At 38.7% G+C, this 18,287-nt stretch overlaps 1 protein-coding gene across 10 annotated transcripts in view; it reads left to right on the plus strand.

The window, feature by feature from the left end:
• The window catches only part of STXBP4 (syntaxin binding protein 4), a 134,444-nt gene that overhangs the window by 20,372 nt on the left and 95,785 nt on the right, over positions 1-18,287 (plus strand). For all 10 annotated transcript variants that reach the window (XR_007768873.1, XM_050920106.1, XM_050920105.1 and 7 more), the window contains 6 exons: positions 2,693-2,778; positions 4,109-4,241; positions 5,857-5,989; positions 12,758-12,864; positions 13,257-13,446; positions 15,700-15,778. Coding sequence is in view for 9 of the 10 variants with exons in the window: in XM_050920106.1 (XP_050776063.1) it covers positions 2,693-2,778; positions 4,109-4,241; positions 5,857-5,989; positions 12,758-12,864; positions 13,257-13,446; positions 15,700-15,778 (728 nt within the window). In the remaining variant the exon portion in view is untranslated. The remainder of the gene's footprint in view (positions 1-2,692; positions 2,779-4,108; positions 4,242-5,856; positions 5,990-12,757; positions 12,865-13,256; positions 13,447-15,699; positions 15,779-18,287) is intronic.

Below are 18,287 nucleotides of genomic sequence, written 5' to 3' on the forward strand. Positions count from 1 at the left end.
AGGTGTAGCGTGCAGCGCTGGGAGCGCGGCTCCCAGCGCTGCTGCCCTGATTACACTGACGCTTTACAGCGCTCAGGGGGGTGTTTTTTCACACCCCAGTTGCAGCGCTGTAAAGTGTGAGTGTAGCCAAGGCCTGAGAGTAATTAACCATTGGAACAATTTACCAGTGCTCTTCGTGGATTCTCTATAACTGGCAATTTTCAAATCAAGATTAGATGTGTTTCTAAAAGATCTGCCCTAAGAATTATTGTAGGGAAGTTCTATGGTCTGTAATATACAAGAGGTCAGACAAGATGATCACAATGGTCCCTTCTGGCCTTGGAATTTATGAATCTGTGAATTCCTGGCCAGTGTTCAGAGGTGTCTCAAGGAGTTAGGTAGTTACGTGCAGCTCAGTCTATTAAGGCCCAGCACCTTAAAAAAACGGTATGCTTCTCTCAGAAGAGTGAGGTAAATTGGTTGTGCTGACCGGAAACCAAGACAGAGAGCTCTGTGGAAACATAAGATCTATCTTGTGTGATTTCTACTTGCCAAATTTTTTTTGAATATTCTGCTTGTACAACTGCCTGGGACAAAGGCAGCTGGAGACTGTTAGAAAATTGGTGTCAGTTTGAATCCTGAAACTCCTACAAACAATTTCTACCCATTGATGGTGACTGTATGATCAAATCTGTGTCTCTGGGAATGTTTTCTTTCATTTTGGTGCACAACAGCCCTGAAACAAGGCCATAGAAGAATTTCTGATGCTACCTAAATTCTAGATGTAAAGAAGACTCTATCACACTTTAGTTCCAAATGCAGTGTCAACTCTCCCTCTTGTTTTCTCATCTTTTGTTGGACTGTGTAAGCTATTTATGAAATTAGACAACTACTTGCTGAATAAGACATTTCAGTTGCTAATACTTAATATTGGAGAAAATTGCTACCTTTCCTGTAGTGTTTTTTGTACAAATTGCATCCCGCAGTACTCTACAGAATTAATTTAGTTGCAGAGGTAAAAAATTGCAGGAGAAAGGAACCGAAAAGGTGTGTGCAAGGGAGAAAGATCTTCAGCTAATATTTGGAATTAGAGGGAGGAATAAAAACATCTGCATAGGGCAGGAACTGCTGTGGGAAAGGGTCTTTCACCATTAGTAGCAAGGTTGTGTGGTGGAGTAGAGAAGAAAGTAATGCTAGATGAGCAGAAGGGAAAGTAATGTGGGGTATGATTTCGGAGGTGTGGTAGAAGGAGTCCACAGAAGGTTTTTAAGTTACCCAATGCAACTTTAACTGGATCCTGAAACAAGTGGAGAGCCAATGAGTCATTTGACCACTTGGGTGAAGTGGCTGTGCTTCTTTGGACATGTTAGAAGGTGGTCAAGGAGGAAAAAGCAGCACTACTCTTTCTCTGCCAGCTTGCTCTGTTATGACAGGCTTGTTGCAGGAGGGCTGCCCTCCATTCTTTTTTTAAAGCAGGATGCATAACAATGTTTTCCCTTATATGAGAACAGAAGCAAGCTGTAGATATTAATTGCCAGTGGCTAGCTTTCCTTGTTTGATCAGTGTTTTCAAATAAAATTACCAGAATCTCTCTCAAAAACCCACAAAAATATTTTGTAAGCTTCACAGTTATCTTTCATCTTTATATGTAGAGAGTTATTAATCAAATTTGTAGTGCTGCAACAAAGAGAAAGAAATGGGGACTATCTATTATGTGAAATTTCTTTCCCCTCATTACTGTTGTAGTTTGGAATTAAAGAAGGGGATAGCCTGGAAAGAATTTGAATAGAAAATCTGGGATTGAATCTAATCTTATGCTGCTGTAAATCAGCAATTATTCTGGTGAAGTCAATTACGCTGGTGTAAAACTTGTGAAGGTGAGGTGAGAATCAGACTCTCTGTTTCTAAATATTTGCAAGTCAAGTAAGTCAGCTGATATTTTAAAAATGCAGAAAAATAGACATTGTCACATTTCATGTTTCAAAGTAGTACACTTGATCAGACAAAATGTTGAGAGCAACAATCAGAAAAGCTAATAGCTCACTGGCTTTTCCAGTGGAGCAAGCAAAGAACAGGCTGTCTTTATAATGTAGAATCCCTGAATAGACATGAGAGAATTCAGATGTATATAAATCCTATGAATGAAATCTGATTTATTATTGTGTAGGAAAAGCAAAAACAGGTTCCAGGTGCTTTCTATCCTTCTATTATGTATCAAATATTGTGTCTCAGAATAAATAACAAAGCTAGAACAAAAGCTTTCTACCCCTGTGCTATGCACAGAATTTCTGTTAGTGAATAACTCCTTTTGGAATCAAGCAGCACCACCCTCTCATCATCCAGAGGGGTCACTGTTGAGCTGCTTCACAGGCACTTGCAAACCAGGGTGAATAGAGCTAGTAATTAAACCTCTGTACCTTGTGGTGACTGGCCCATCTTATTTATAGACAGTCATCAACCTCTGTGCTTGTCCTTCAATATCATGCTACTCTTTCACTTATCTGTTCTCAGTATTTTTATATCTGACAAAAATGTCGTTTTTCATCTGGTGTTGAGCCATCTGACCTTTAGTACACTGTGGTCTGGGGAAATTCGGTGTTCAGAGGAAAATGTGAGAGACACATTCTAAACAAGTGTCATTCTACGTGGTCTCCAAGGGTGCATTTGTAACTGAAGTCAAATAAATAAAAAACAAAGGTATTTTTAATTATAGGAAAGAATTTCTAAACCTGATGGATAAATATGGATCATGCAGTAACACAGGCTCTGCAAGATGTTCACCAACACAACTGCTAGCTGGTGAGGCATTGAATATTTCTACATTTTGCACTATAATGAAGTAGGAGAGGATGCTTCATGGCTTGAAATAATGTTGGAGAACGCTATAGTCATCCTTGTATGAAATGTAAATCAGCACTTCAAAGATATAGGTTTGGGGAGTGGGACGAGGGGGTATGGTTTAGTGAGTAGAGCAGGCGACTAGGAGTCTGGCAGGACTCCTATCTTCATTATTTGAGCATTAACTCACTTTGTGATCTTGGGAAAGTCACTTACCTTCTCCATGTCTATTTCCCCATCTATATTGTATCACCTACCTCAAAGGGTTTTAATTAATGAATGGTTTATAAAATGTTATGAAATTCTCTGATGAAAGGCGTGTTAACATTGCAAAGTGTTGATACCTGAGAGATTGTAACTTTTCACACTCCATTTGGGGTTGCTGCATTGGTAAGGATGATTTATATACTGCATCTACCTTCTTCTTTAAGAAAGGTAGATAACACAATTGTTTTGCTTCACTCACTCTTTTCACTTGAAGGACCAGTCTTCACATGTCAGCAAGTGATGTCTGTTTCTGAAAACCTGAATGCTTGACTTAGCTTCCACTCTGAAGCTGTGTAGCCTCTGGCTTCTTTGTGGGTTTGTTTGTCCTTTTGACAAAAGGTTTCTTTTATGGGCTCCTCTCTAAGGATGAAAACAAGGAAAGACTGGGAAAGTGGGGTGAAACACATGAGCTGTTGATTTAGGAGTGTGAGGGGGTAGAGGGGATAAATCCAGCACTGCAAGGTTAAATTATTTTCAGCAGCTGATACAGTGTATTGTATCTGCTCTCAGCTCCTGCGTCCTTTTGTTCTGATTTTTCAAATCAGGTGCATATGTTATAAAGTGAACCCGGGTGCTAAATATTGCCTTCCTAGAGCCAAAAGGAGTGGGTCAGACCACACTCATTCCCTCCCAGAAGTAGGTTTAGAGCCTTCACATCTTTTCCTATTATCCAGAAAGCTGGATATGGCTGATTGCAAGACTTTCAAATGCTGGATCTTGTGACAAGCTAGATATTACACAGAAGCCTGAAATGCTTGCTTGGGAAAGCACCTCAATACCAGAGACACTTTTATTATATTCAATATCAAAATCAATAATAAAAGACTTGATCATAATGATTCAGTTTACTAGAACAGTTTCTTAGCTGAAGTTCATGGGGGAAAATCATGCTCCTCTTCCTGACATGTACTGAACTATTTGCCTGAGCAAGACTTGCAGAAATTGATGTTATATGTCAATGAAACACTGTGCCTTCCCTGAATGTGGTTTTTATTTCTCTTTTCTCACTATTCCTTTCTTTAAGGAAAACCTGTTGACAGCCTTTCTTCTGGATCATCCTCAAAGTCACAAAGTCCCCAGCTTCTGCGTCCAAAGGATATTGTCATCAGCTGCAATGGAAATAATTATGTTACCACAACATCCCCTCAACTCACAAAGTAATTCCTGAAACTGACTCGAGCTATCTTCTCTGAACTCCCTAGGTGGTCAAAAGTAGTTGGGTTTAGGTGCTTATGAATATTTTGGGTGGAGCTCACTAAAGGGCTACCAAGATTGTATTTTTAAAAATCATGTTACTAATAACACCGTTGATTGTTAAAACTGAAAGAATTTTTAAAGCTAACTTATTTTGGCCATTTTGTGCCGTTTGTTTACTTTTTGTGTTTTGCTCATTTTGGTGAAATTGGGCTGATCAGATTTACTGTAATTTCTACCCAGCCTCTAGTTAGTTTTTGGTTCTGATTCACGTACACTAGCAGATTGCCGCAATGCTTGGGTTGCAAACACTGCAGGAGAGCTGCCAATCCAGTAATAATAATTTTTTAAAAAGCCAAAAAAGAGAAAAACATGAAAATATATTTGTTGCCTATTTAGTAGAAGTCACTAGAAGCTAGAAAGGTAGGCATGGCATACATGTCCTAAATTCACAAGCTCAGCACCTTGGAATGTCAGGCCATATTTATTTTGCTTCTTCATTTTAGATGTCCAGGTTTGAAAATTTTGGCCAACTTATCCAAGGTCATGCTGTGAGTGAGTGGCGGAACCAGGGCTAAAATCCAGGAGTCCTAACACCCAGCACTTTGCTCTAACAACTTTTGAAACAAGTTCTATCTTAATGTATATATAAACAGCTTTATAAAAATGCTTGTGTTGAATGAGGCAGTTGAAAAATATGTATACCAAGATTTTGGAAAGGAGTAAGCAGTAAAAATGCTGTAAGTTTGGTGGATGGTGTGACAGCACCACCTCTTGGCAGTTCTGGGAATTAGCTCTGCCAGGTCAATGCCCCTTCCAGTGGTTGCACTCCTCTCTCTCTCTCAGTCTGCAGGCTCCATGACCTCCTGCTTCCTCTTTATGACTTAGCCTTCTGGCATGTTTCCCCCTTCCGGGATATTAAAGCCTTCCAGCACAAATTGTCCCAGGCTGTCCACTACCCACTGCCTTGTCTGTGAACCTGGTCCCGCCCTCTAATTAATGGCTGTTTCTTGGCTGCTCTTCCAGGTGCAGCCCAGACAGTTAATTGGCCTACCTAGCTACTTTACTCCCTTCTGGCCTTATGTGGAGTGGACACCCCATCATGGTGGGGGGCAGGAGAGACTTTAGATGGAATAGACACACGGCAAGACAGCCTTGCAGTTTGATATACTTTTATTTAAAGTGATTTTAAAAAGAGAAAGGTGACGTGAAACTTTCCAGATGAATGCATTTTTATGATTACTTTCAGATCCCTAGAAATATGGTTATGTCTCTAATAAAAGTAGAGAATTAGACACACTTTAATTCTATCAGTGTATAGAGCACTGCGTTAATGCTTAGTTTAACTTGACTTCCTATTTGTAATTGCTTAAATTAGTATAGAAATTAGTAATTTTGTATTGAGTAGAATGTGGACGATATGAGTCTCCTGATTAAATGTCAGCCATTTATGTCAAACTAGTTGTTGCAACACAAGAGAAATATTGCACATGAGTCTTCATTGCTGCTTTTTTCAAGCTCCACGGACTGTGTAACTTATCTTTTAATGCTAATTTTCTTTTCTTTTTTTTCTCTTAGTGATAGTGCATTTCAGATTATCACTGTTTCCAAGGGAACAGGCCTGGGCTTGAACATTGTGGGAGGAATTAACAGAAATGAAGGTCCCTTGGTATATATTCAAGAAGTTATCCCTGGAGGTGACTGTCATAAGGTAGATATTATAAAGTCCTCTTTTATTCATAGTTCCTTCCCATGCAGCTCTATTTTTTCTTTATTTATTACCAACCTCAGTATAAATGCTCTCCAACATCAAGACTGATCTACTTTGACTTGCTGTGTTAGCAGCAAGCCAGATCTAAAAAACAGTGTTCTGATAGGCAACACTAGATTTTTTTTTTTTAGATAGTGGCACCTTTAGTAGAGCATCCTGTCAAGTGTCAAATCTTGCCTTGTGTCGACTATCCTGTATGGGAAGGAGGAGGCAAGTGTGTGGATATCCTCTTTCCTTCTCCTCCATGCATCCATGTGGTAGTCAGACGGCTTACCGGGCACTCAGGAGAAAACTAGGAAATGAATCCAATTGTTCCTGCTGGCATGCCACAGCTGGCCCAGGGTTATAGGATTGGGGCTAGTTGGTGGCCAAGGTAAAAGTTGGGGCTGGCTGGTGGTCAGGATCCCAGGCAGCTACATACTAGTTGGGAGCATATGCTTGATCTTCTTTAAAGGAGCTTAGTGGTCATAGGCACAAACTTCTTTCCTTCTTTCCTTCTCCCATTTCCTATGCCATTTTGTATCAGCAGAATGGCCCTTTTAACCATCCTGCAGTCATCAGCACTGCTGTTGATTGCCACTAAGGTGAACTAACGTATGATGTACATAGGAATCATTATCCACATCTTCTACATGAGAAGACTGAGACACAGAAAAGTTATGATTTGCTCAGCCAAGGTCACACATGTATGTGGCAGAGCTGCAATTAGAACTCAGATATCCTGATATCCTGTTATTTTTCTTGATCACAAAATCTATCAATTTTTTCCCAGTTGAGACTCAAACAGTAGCTATTGCCAGGCCAGAATAAAGGGAAAGTCCTATAGGCCACATAATTAAGAGTTATATTGAACTCTTTAAATATATATCTTGCATCACTGAAAGTATGTAATGGACAAGGGGAACTAATAAATCACAAAAAATTCAGTTTTCAGAGCTAGATTTTCTAAACATAACCTCTCTTTTTGAACCCATGGCTATTTATAAGTGTGATATGGGTCATTTTAGAAACAAGGAGGGTGAGGTAATAACTTTTATTGGACCAACATCTGTTGGTGTGAGAGACAAGCTTTCACAGAGCTCTTCTTCAGGTCTGGGAAACTTTGGTCTGGTCTACATTGCAGAGTTAGGTCAATACAAGGCAGCTTATGTTGACCCAACTATGGAAGCATCTACACTTAAATTTTGCTCCAGACAATGTAACTGCCCCACTACACCAACTTAACTTTACTCCATGAGCAGCGTAGAGTTGAGGCTGATGTGTTTAGGTCAATGCGGTGTCAGTGTAGACACTACATTGCTTATGTCAACTGTTTCTGGCTTTCAGGAGCTGTCCCGCAAGGAGCCAGGTGTAGACACACACAGACAATGTAATTACTGCAGTGGCAGTATGCCAGTGTAAGTTAGGTCGACTTAATTTTGTAGTGTAGACATGACCTTAATCAGACTATAATACCAAGTGGAATAGATTGTTTAGCATAAGTAATGAACATACATTTCAAGGGACCATTCCAGGTGAACACCCCTCCAGTCATAAGGAGGAACAGAAAGGAGTAGGGGGGAAGTAGTTGAGCGGGGAGGGTTTTTAATGGCTTATAGATTGTTGTAATAAGTCACAAATCCAGTGTCTCTGCCCAGGCCATGATTTTTAGCGTCTAGCAAAGTTATGAATTTAAGCCCCTGGATTGTCTTTTGAAAGTGTTTTGCAGGTTTCCTTTCAGAATGAAAGTTTCCCAGACCAGAAGAAGAGCTCTGTGTAAACTCAAAAGCTTGTCTCTCTCACCAACAGAAGCTGAGTCAATAAAACATATTATTTCACCTACCTTGTCTCTTTAATATCCTGGAACTGACACAGCTACAACACTGTATACAATAGTGGGACATTTTGACATGTAAATATTGATTGTGTCTGCAAAGCAAAGGCATGAATGTTTAACAACATTAATTGCACCTGCAATGATTTGTGCCCTCAAAATTCTGCCTGTGGTTATTTGTGACCACAGATTTGTAGGTACAGAAAGGGAGGGCAGGTTAAGACCAGACTGCAGATCAGGGAGAAAATTGGAATGCTACCTTAAAACTGCTTATTTATGGATAACAGTGATTCTTCTTTTTTCAGTCTTATTTTGTTTTAGCTACCAAAAACATTTATGGTCTTAACCTGTGTAATTTAGTGCCCATTCCTTCACCGTGGTGGTCAGTGGGAACAAGACTAGGTCATTTATTTTCAAACTGTACTGTAACACTAAGACAGTTCAAACAGTCAAAATTTGAGGCTGTATTTAAATCCGCATCTCGAAATTTCTCAATTTAAAATGTGATGTTTGCCATGTGAGCCACCAGAGGGCAGCATTGTAGTTGGTAGTTTTGTACACTGGTGGCAAATTTAAAAAAGGGGTTTTTTTTGTGATCAAAGACAAATATGAAACAACACGATATGATGTGTTATAAAATCATAGTGTTCAAGCAGCTAAACTATAAGTATATGTATGTTATAAAATTGTATATATTTGTTCCTTGTCAGGCCAGCATATTTAGGTTTACTAATTTCAGATTTTTATTTTTTCAGGGGATTTTTTATGAAATATTAAAAAATTGAATGAAGGTAGAGTTTTGTATTTGAGATCTTCCAAATTTTCCATGCAATTAATTACATATAGGTTCAGAAACACAGATGCATCTTGAATGTGTGTGTGTGTATATATCTATATATATATCTGTATATCTATATCTATATATATTTTGCCATATATTAGTGAAATATAGTACTTTTACAATCCATAACCATAAGCTAGAAAAAAGTATGACAATCTTTAGAATGAGTAATAATTCTCAGTTCTCAACTACGTTGTGATTTATGCCCACTCGAAGGCCCATTTACACAGCCAGAAGAAAGTAAAAGGACCTCAGTGTAAATGAAAATTCAGCCCCCCTGTTTTTAAAGTGTTGTCTTATGACTGTCTGTAACAGAAATGTGGTATGTCACTATGTTTGCAGAAGGCTGCATATCAGGCAGCTTCTCCCATCGACATAGTACTGCCTCTTGCGGAGTTGGAGTTATTAAGCCAACAGGAAAGCTCTCCCCCATCGACTAAGGGTATGGCTACACTTGACATTTCAAAGCGCTGCCGCAGCAGCGCTTTGAAGTGTGAGTGTAGTCGGAGCGCCAGCGCTGGGAGAGAGCTGCGCCAGCACTGCATGTAAACCACATCCCTTACGGGTGTAGCTTGCAGCGCTGGGAGCCGCGCTCCCAGCACTGCGGCATGGATTACACTGAGGCTTTACAGCGCTGTATCTTGCAGCGCTCAGGGGGGTGTTTTTTCACACCCCTGAGCGCGAAAGTTGCAGCGCTGTAAAGCGCCAGTGTAGCCATGGCCTAAGAGCGTCTTCACCAGACGCATTGCAGCTGCATAGGTGCATCTGTGCTGATTTAAATTTGTAAACCTGCCCTCAGTATCACAGCTAAATACACAGTGAAAGAGATTGTTTAACATAACTAGTTAATACCTGGTGGAAGAGATTGTTTAACATAACTAGTTAACATATAGTCGAAGGGACAACTCAAGCCGAAGAGACCCAATAAAACCTCTTCAGTAATAGGAGAAAAAAGGGTTAGAGATCATTGTAATAAGCCATAAACCCAATGTTTATATTAAGACCATGATTTTTAGCATCTAGTAAAGTTATGAATTTCAGCACCTAGGCTTGTCTTTGAAGGTGTTGTTCAGGTTTCCTTGGAGCATGAGGTCAGAGAGGTCAGAGTGATGGCTTTGTAAAAAGTGTTCACCCATAGGTGATACAGTGTTTTTGTCTTTTATCATTTTTCTGTGACAATTCATTCAAGAGCATAATGATTGTCTGGTTTCACCCACATAGTTTTTGTTGGGGCATATAGTGCACTGGCTGAAGTACACCCCATGTTGTGATAGACACAGTACCTGGGGATCTTGAAAAGCGTGTTGTGGGAGGTATTGCTCATTGTAGCTGTGGAGATGCGTCTACAGGTTTTGCATTCAGTTATTTGCATTTGTTGTTCAGGCAGAGTCTGGTGCTGCTTTGCGTTAGTGTGTCTTGGTCTGTGAGGAGCTTGCTTCTGATGATGAGCATGGAGAGGTTGGCGGGGAGGTGTTTGAAGGCCAAAAGAGGGGGTTGGGAAAGATTTCTTGCAGGGTATAGTTCCCCATTGAGTAAGGGCTGGAATTGCTAAATGAAACCCTGAATGGGTTTCAGTGTGAGGTAGTACGTGACAACTAGGGTTGTGTGGTTGGAGAGGGAGGTTTTGGATTGTTTTTTTCCTCCTCTGTATGGAAACAAGTTCTCTTGGGGTATTTGGGTGGCCCGTTTCATGATGCAATGTTTACCTTCAAAAGATGAGCCTATCACCCACCAACCCCTCTTTTTTGTCCTATGACTTCAGACATGTTAATGAGCCACTTCAGTTTAAAAGGTCCCTTAGAATATGTGTTAACTACTTATGCTAAACAATCTGTTCCACCTTGTATTTAGCTGTGCCACTGAGTCCCTTTTCCAGACCTGATCTGTGCAGCTCAAAAGCTTGTGTCTCTCACCAAGAGAAGCTGGTCCAATGAAAGATATTATCTCACCCACTTTGTTTCTCTAGTATCTTGGGACTAACATGGCTACAACACTGCAAAAAGCAGATAATATTCTTCTTATTATTCGTACAGTTCTCTTCTGCCTCCATTGATGGATGAAGTTAGGGCTAGTCTACACTGGCAACGTTAAAGCTGCAGCAGCACTTTAATGTGGCTTGTGTAGTCACAGCAGAGTGCTGGGAGAGAGCTCTCCTAGCGCTCTAAAAAATCAACCTCCATGAGAGGCGTGGCTCCCAGCACTGATGCACTGCTGCTTTACAGCGCTGAAACTTGCTGCGCTCAGGGTGTTGTTTTTTCACACCCCGAGCAAGAAAGTTGCAATGCTGTAAAGTGCGAGTGTAGACAAGCCTTTAGTCTCTCCTCCCTTCTTCAGATCAGTCTGATTCAGGAGTGCCTGAAAAGTCCTTGGTGTAGCTCTGAAGGGTGATTTCTTTGAATACAAATTAATCGAGCTCAGAGATGCTTTAACTGGTAGAGAAACTTCCCATAGTCAGGTTGGTATTCCATGCTGGAAAAACTGTTGTCTGTGGTTTATTTTTATAGCAAATTCATTCCTGTTGTAATGCCACAGACATCTTATCTATCTTATCTTGTCAGAGCTTTTATACTGACTCGCATCACTGTAGAAACTGGACGATTTCAGCTGATGAATTTCAATTCAGAGATGGATTCTTTGTCAGCAATATTTCCATAATTCTCTTTTACAAATATTAAGTTCCTTTAACACCTGTGATAGACAGACACGTGTTCATTCCATATTTGAGAAATTTGTTGTGAACGTTCAAGTCATTGAACTTTGATATAATCTATGTCAGCGGTATATAGTACCTGCCATGTTGTGATTCTAATCCTGCTATTTGTTCTATTCATTCAGAGCAGTTTACCTGCATGGGAACCATATTAATTCCAGAAGGATTTGGTGTCAACACAAGGGGTCTACCCACAGTGAGAAAAATATCAGGATTAGGGCCATAGATTGGTTAAAGGCAAATTCTAGTATGTTTTGAAGAAGTGCTAACCAACCAATTGAACTTAAGTATTGTGTAGTCAGAGTCCATAGCCATTTTATTATTCATTTCACTTATAAGTGAAAGGCTAAACAAGTGACTGATTGAGTTTCTCATGCTCACTCAAGCCATCATGGAAATCAGACATATAGTGGCTATGTTATCCTTTGTCTTACTTGCATGGTAGCAAAGCAAAAAGTCTGAATCTAAAAACAAACAGCCTGCAGCACAGGCAAACAAATCGGACAGAATGGGGTGATCAGCTTCTTTCACAACTGAAAAAAAAATATTATAGAAAAATGGAACAGCTAGACCAGGTGAGCTATGCTTGAGATTCCTGTAGGACAGGACAAGAAATAATGGGCTGAAATTGCAACAAGGGAGATTTAGGTTAAACATTAGGAAAAATTCCTAACTGTCAGGGCAGTTAAGCACAGGAACAAATTGCCTAGGGAGGTTGTGGAATCTCTGTTACTGGAGGTTTTTAAGAACAGGTTAGACAAAGACCTGTCGAGGATGGTCTAGTTAATACTTAGTTCCCTGCACTGAGGCAGGACTGGACTAGATGACTTTGAATCCTATATTTCTGTGATTCTGTGGTTGACAGGCAATTAATACTATAGCGTTTATTAAAAATGAATAGTATATAATTGAGTGGTTGGAAAAATTGGTCAGCATATTTTTCCCTCAAAGCAGCTACAATAGTGAGTCTGATGCATCCATAGCTTTTCTGCATGGTGACGGTTTTTGAATGTTTGATAGTGATTTATAGAACCAAATTGTTGAATATAGTATTGATTGTTTCTTTGTGCCTTTTGAAATCTAGCACATACAAGATGTTCTTTCACTGCATAATTATTCTACTAAGCAGCAGCACAAAAGATGTATATTACCAATGGAAACTGCTAATTTACAGATTAAACATATTGGTCCAGGCAGAAAGTCTGGCCAGCCTTGACTGTTTCTTAAATTAATAGGTTCAAAAGTACATGTTAAACTGTTGCAATTAAAAAGTTGTTTCAGTTGCATCTTCATCAATAATCAGTACAGAATGCCACGCTTGGATTCTTTATTGTTACTGTTTAGGATGGCCGACTGAAGCCTGGAGACCAGCTTGTATCCATAAACAAGGAGTCAATGATTGGAGTCTCCTATGAAGAAGCAAAAAGTATAATCAACAGAACAAAGCTGAGGTAATTATTGTACTACAGCAGCTAAACCCCCAAAGTGAAATCTTGTACAAATTTTCTTTTGTGTAGTTTGAAATATTTTGTGAAATGTGTTTGAAGTAAGAAGACAAGTTCATGCCTCAGAAATATTAAATACTCATATTATTATAAAAAAGCTCAAATATGTTACTAATCTAAGTGATGCAAAATTATTAAGAAAATTTACTAGCTCAGTCACAAATGCTACTCACCTGTCCTTCACCTTCATAACTTATGATGAGGAATAAAATAAAAACAAGTGTCAAAAAAATTCTTACCCCATGAGGCGTGGACAAGTAGAATTTTGCAAGGCTGCTTTATTGTTTTATGTACAGTGTTGCATATAATATATGTAAACCATTTATTTTTAAATTTAGATCTGAATCTGCCTGGGAGATCGCTTTTATCAGACAAAGAGTTTTTCCCAGTTACTTTGAAAATCCTCAAAGTCCTGGCAGTCTCTTGACATCTTCTGCTGGATGTGGACAGCAACAGACACTACTCGCATTTAATCTTCTTTCACCTCCTAATGAGAATCCAGCTTCAAAGGTGCCCACACCCTACACTGTGAGTACAATCTTGTCTCTTGTTTTAAGATAAACCAAATAAGAGATTAATTTTCTAAATTAAAGAAATCCTATTGCAACTTTTTTCCATATTTCAGTATTAGTTTAATGGCATGTACTTACCATTCCAGTAAGTTTAAATTATTGGACCCTTTCTCAGAACATGAATTTTCCTAGGGTATTCCTGGGAGCTTTCTGGTAGATATGTAAGATCTCTCTAGAATCAACAGTACTGGCCAGTGGAATGAGAATATTAACTGAAATCGTTAGTTGATTGGTTATCTCACTTCTCAATTAAATCTTAATTGAGATCCTAGATTGTCAAATTCTTATTTTGAAAAAATAAATAATATCTAACCATTTCCATTTTATATTTCAGATATGGAGGAGATTTTGAATATTAGTAAATAGTGAAGAATAATAATCTACTATTTAAAGATATTTTTTACAGTGCTTATTACCATAACATAGGGGTTTATAGACAACTTAAACCGCAAAATGAGAATTATGTGAAGCCATGTACAATTGTTGAAATGAGAAAACACTGTCATTTTTTCAGGGCTAAAATCAAACAGAAAATAAGCTCCTTACATCATACCAAAACAAAGCCAAAAAACCTAAACCATATAAAAAAGATTTCAAACCTTGTTCCTTGCTGGGCTGCCAGCTACCTGTGCCTATTTGCTTTATTTGCTCGTATCTTTTCTGGTACATGGTATATCTGTATCGCTTGCTAGTGTGGAGTTGCACACTAACTTGTGTTAGTGGACGTTTCTCCTCTGTGTGAAATGTGTTTCTCTCCCTGACTTTAGGAGACTCTTAACAAGTTCCTTCAATAAAAAATAAGTTTTTTTAAATAATAAATTTTTACACCTCATGATAATAATAGAATTTGGAGAGGGAATATAGACTACTATAAATCTTTGTTTAGAACAATGATGTTTTATCACACTGAAGGAAAAATATAAACATTTTAAGAACTGTAGCACATCGTTAGTGCAGACGAAACTATTTTAGTGTGTGATGGTGTGAAAGTTTTGAAGACCAGGGAAAGCTAACTATTTTAGAACAGCTCTCTGTTTTCTGTCTTTTTTTTTTAAATATATTTAATTTATAGTTCTTTTTAGAGGTGAACAAAATATTCCATTTGATAAGCTGGAATTATAAAGTTATTTTTTAGACTATGTAGTCAAAGGAGTTGGTTCCCCTGTGTCCATATTTGAAATAGATGCCTTTGTATTCCTTTTCAGAAACATCCTGTGTAGGGTGCAGCCACACTTTTTTGGTGTTCATTGTCATGCTTATTCTGCAGATAGTGAACCTCAGACACTAGAATTTATTACCATGTTTGTTATATTGCTATTGTGTAATGCTAAATTTGTATACACTTACGGCTCTGCCAGAGGGACACAGCCTTTCAGCTATAGCTTACCAGGTCAAGTTGAGCCGTGGTCCGTAATGACCCACTGTTCTTTGATAGTTGTTCAGCAGCCCATACCTAATGACTTTTGGTATCAGTCCATTTCCCTGTTCCATTTTGAACTAATGCTCCATCTGCCAATAGTCTTGGCAAAGAGGCAAAAATTGGATACACCATGAAAGGCAATCACTTTTGCAACTTTCACCAGCATTAAAATTCAGATGCAGAAAACAAGCCCTGTAAAACAACCAGAGCAAGTGTTTCACTGCTATAGAAGTTTTTCTAGTATGTTACATGATTTACGGTATACTGCACCCTATTAAATATGTGGCAAAGTGGCCCTCTTCTGTTTCAGCACTAGGTTTGACACTTTTAGTACAAACCTCATCAGTAATGATCTATAATAAGTTTTCTAACAGAATGTCTGTCTCATTTATGGGCTTTTTATTAAAATATCTACATAATAAAAATAACATGCTTTCTGAATTGAAAAATAACTCTTTAAAAGCTGTAAAATCATCAGTGTGGGCTACACCTCAGACAGAGCAAGTTTACATTGGCTTCAATTACTTTTTAAATAGTACCATATAAAAAGTACTCTGTAGTGCTTAGGCGCAGTGGGTATGCCACAGTAGCCTTTACATTCTGAATCATTGCTTTTTATGGTGCCGGTAAGAGTTTAAATGCAACATTGGGTTTTGGCTTCAGTGTTCTTCCAGTATTGTTTTAATCTACCCAGCTACTCATTTTTTTAAAGGTTAACATATGTTTCTAGTCTGGTCTTTGACCTACTTTAGCAAATGTCATTTCATGACTTGTGATTTTCTTTCATAGATGAAAACAGGATTTAAGAAAAGAGAACACTCTCCAATTACTTCTGCAGACAGCAGCCCTGCTGATGTGTCTGCTACTGGTAAATGCTTATTTAATATTTTTCCCTTATTTTTTTGCAATTACTCTTCCACAGAAAGTAGTACACAATGTGATTGACTAGGCTTTAAGGAAGGGTATATGGGCCATTTTTCTAGCAGTGTATAAAAGGCTAAGATGAATGGATTGTTCAACAATCCCTGTCAAATATAATTTACATTGGACAGTTTCTTGGACAAATAGTTGAAACTAAACAAAGACGAATGATCATAACTTTTCAGTACAGCCAGATAATGAAGACTCACATATAAATCAAGACTAGGTTGCCATAGAAACAGTGCTTTCTCAGTTTGATAAAATGCTGTAGAAATATATTCTGTGTGTGTGTATATATACACACACCCACACACACATATTAAGGAGGGCAGGGTTTTTTTTTATTTTAGGAACAAAAATAATTGTTAAAGTGGCTTATATGTGATAATCATATTGATCATATCTCTAGATATATATTTTGGAGGTGCTGAAGGAAAAATAATCAGAGATCTGATCTTTCACAACAACTAGATCTGACTTGATAGTGATAAATCCCTCAGTGAGGTTATTTGTATAGTATTTATGAACAATGAAAATGCACAGGCATGACATACACACTTACATTGGTGTCAAGTATGGCTACGCTAATGGTTGTGCTCTGTACTGCTATGCAGTAGACCTGGAGCCCTCTTACCACTCGGTACAAATGGGAGCAGTATGTTCATTACATCTGCCTCTCTAATTGATCAGTCCACATGACCAAGAACCTCAATCTAATTTGTCAAGAGAGGAAGGACCAACCCAGAGGACCATAGTGTCACTCCACTGACAGTAGTTAAATTGCGCTAGGGATTAACGTGGCCCATAGTAGATACCCTAATTCCAAATGAAGCAGTCTGATTGGGATCTTGACCAACTTTGCATAAGTAGAGAGTTTCCCTAAGGGGTTAACTGGCTGAATAGCAACTTTTGGAATTGGAGCCGTCACAGTATTTCATACAGCTTGAGTTAAATAATCAGACCTCTTGATCGTCTTGCTCATGAAAACTACCATGACTAGATTAGATCAGAAGCATCACAAGACAAGGGCTCCTCTGACCAACCATTTAGGGCTTCTTATTTAGTTAAAAGGAGGGGGTACATGTGAGCTGAGCCCCATCTATTCAGGATCCAGACTTCTCAAACCAATGTATTTTTAAATGACAGATCTATGCAAGAGACAAAATACAGTGGTTGGGGGCTTAATAGGGATGGAAATATCCCCTTCCCTCCCTGCTTGAAACGGTGGGGCCCTATGTCTATTTTGATCACAGTTAAAGATTTTGGACATATGTAGTTAAGTCATCCTTCCCCTACCCCATTCATTCAATATGGGGAAAAAATGCAGCCATTCTAAGGGGTTGGCTTAGTGAGCATAATGAGTAATTATGGGTCTAAGTGCCCATTCTTCAGAATTGACACATGAAGTTAAGTTGTAGACATTTTGGTCCCAGGATATTTGAGAGACAAGGTGGATGAGATAATCTTTTATTGAATCAACTTCTGTTGGTGAGAAAGACAAGTTTTCGAGTTTACAAAGAACTTCTTCACTGATGAACAGCCCTGTGGGAGCTTGAGAGCTTGTCCTCTCACCAACAGAAGTTGGTTCAGTAAAAGATATTACCTCACCCACTTTGTGGCTCTCTATCGTGCAGTTTAGTGAGGGCCAGATGCTCAGCTGGTGAAACTTCATTGGCTTCAATCCACAAATAGAATTGAATTCATTGAATTAGATCAGATGAATGCAATGCGTCAGATGAAGTTAGTGACACTACATCAGTTTATACCAGCTGCGAATCTAGACCTCAGTTTTGGACATTTGTCCCTGTGTCTCCACCACAAAAAATGAATTTGCCAAGGACAGTCCCCATGGGAACTGATTCCCAATTATATTTTAAAAGGGACTAAGACGGCTACAGTGTATTACAACATAAACAAGGTGGCTCTACCAGTTCTTGTACAATTTATATTATACTATCCCGTATGTTATCTCTGGGCTTCCTTCGTTCCATTCTTATTTGACAACATGTCCTTGACTGAAACTGCTACTTCTGTCACACACCTCTTCTTCAACACTAATGTGAGACAAAGATCTAAGCTCTTGGATCGAAAAATCAGCATAATTTTGAGACGTGCTTGAAAAAATTCATGCTTAAAGCCAATGATCCAATAGTTTTGTGAGCTTGGTATCCACACACTGACTTCAGGGGAGCTATACCGATTTACACTAGCTTAGGATGTAGCCTGTTGTCTTTAGAATTTAATATAGCATGCCAACAGTATTAGTGTTACAGGTTTCCAAAAAGATGTTTTGTTGAGCACATATGGAGAATATAAAATTAGTTTAAGCTTGGAAACAGATGTTTCGTGAGTTACGAAATCCAGTTTTGTTTGTTTGTTTTTGTTTTTTGTTTTGTTTTGATTCCGTGTTTTGGAGATGGTCCCACGCTGCAGAGTCCTGAGGTTTTCAGATACAC

The sequence above is a fragment of the Gopherus flavomarginatus genome, chromosome 12, assembly GCF_025201925.1.
Source record: "Gopherus flavomarginatus isolate rGopFla2 chromosome 12, rGopFla2.mat.asm, whole genome shotgun sequence".
Taxonomy (NCBI): Eukaryota; Metazoa; Chordata; order Testudines; family Testudinidae; genus Gopherus; species Gopherus flavomarginatus.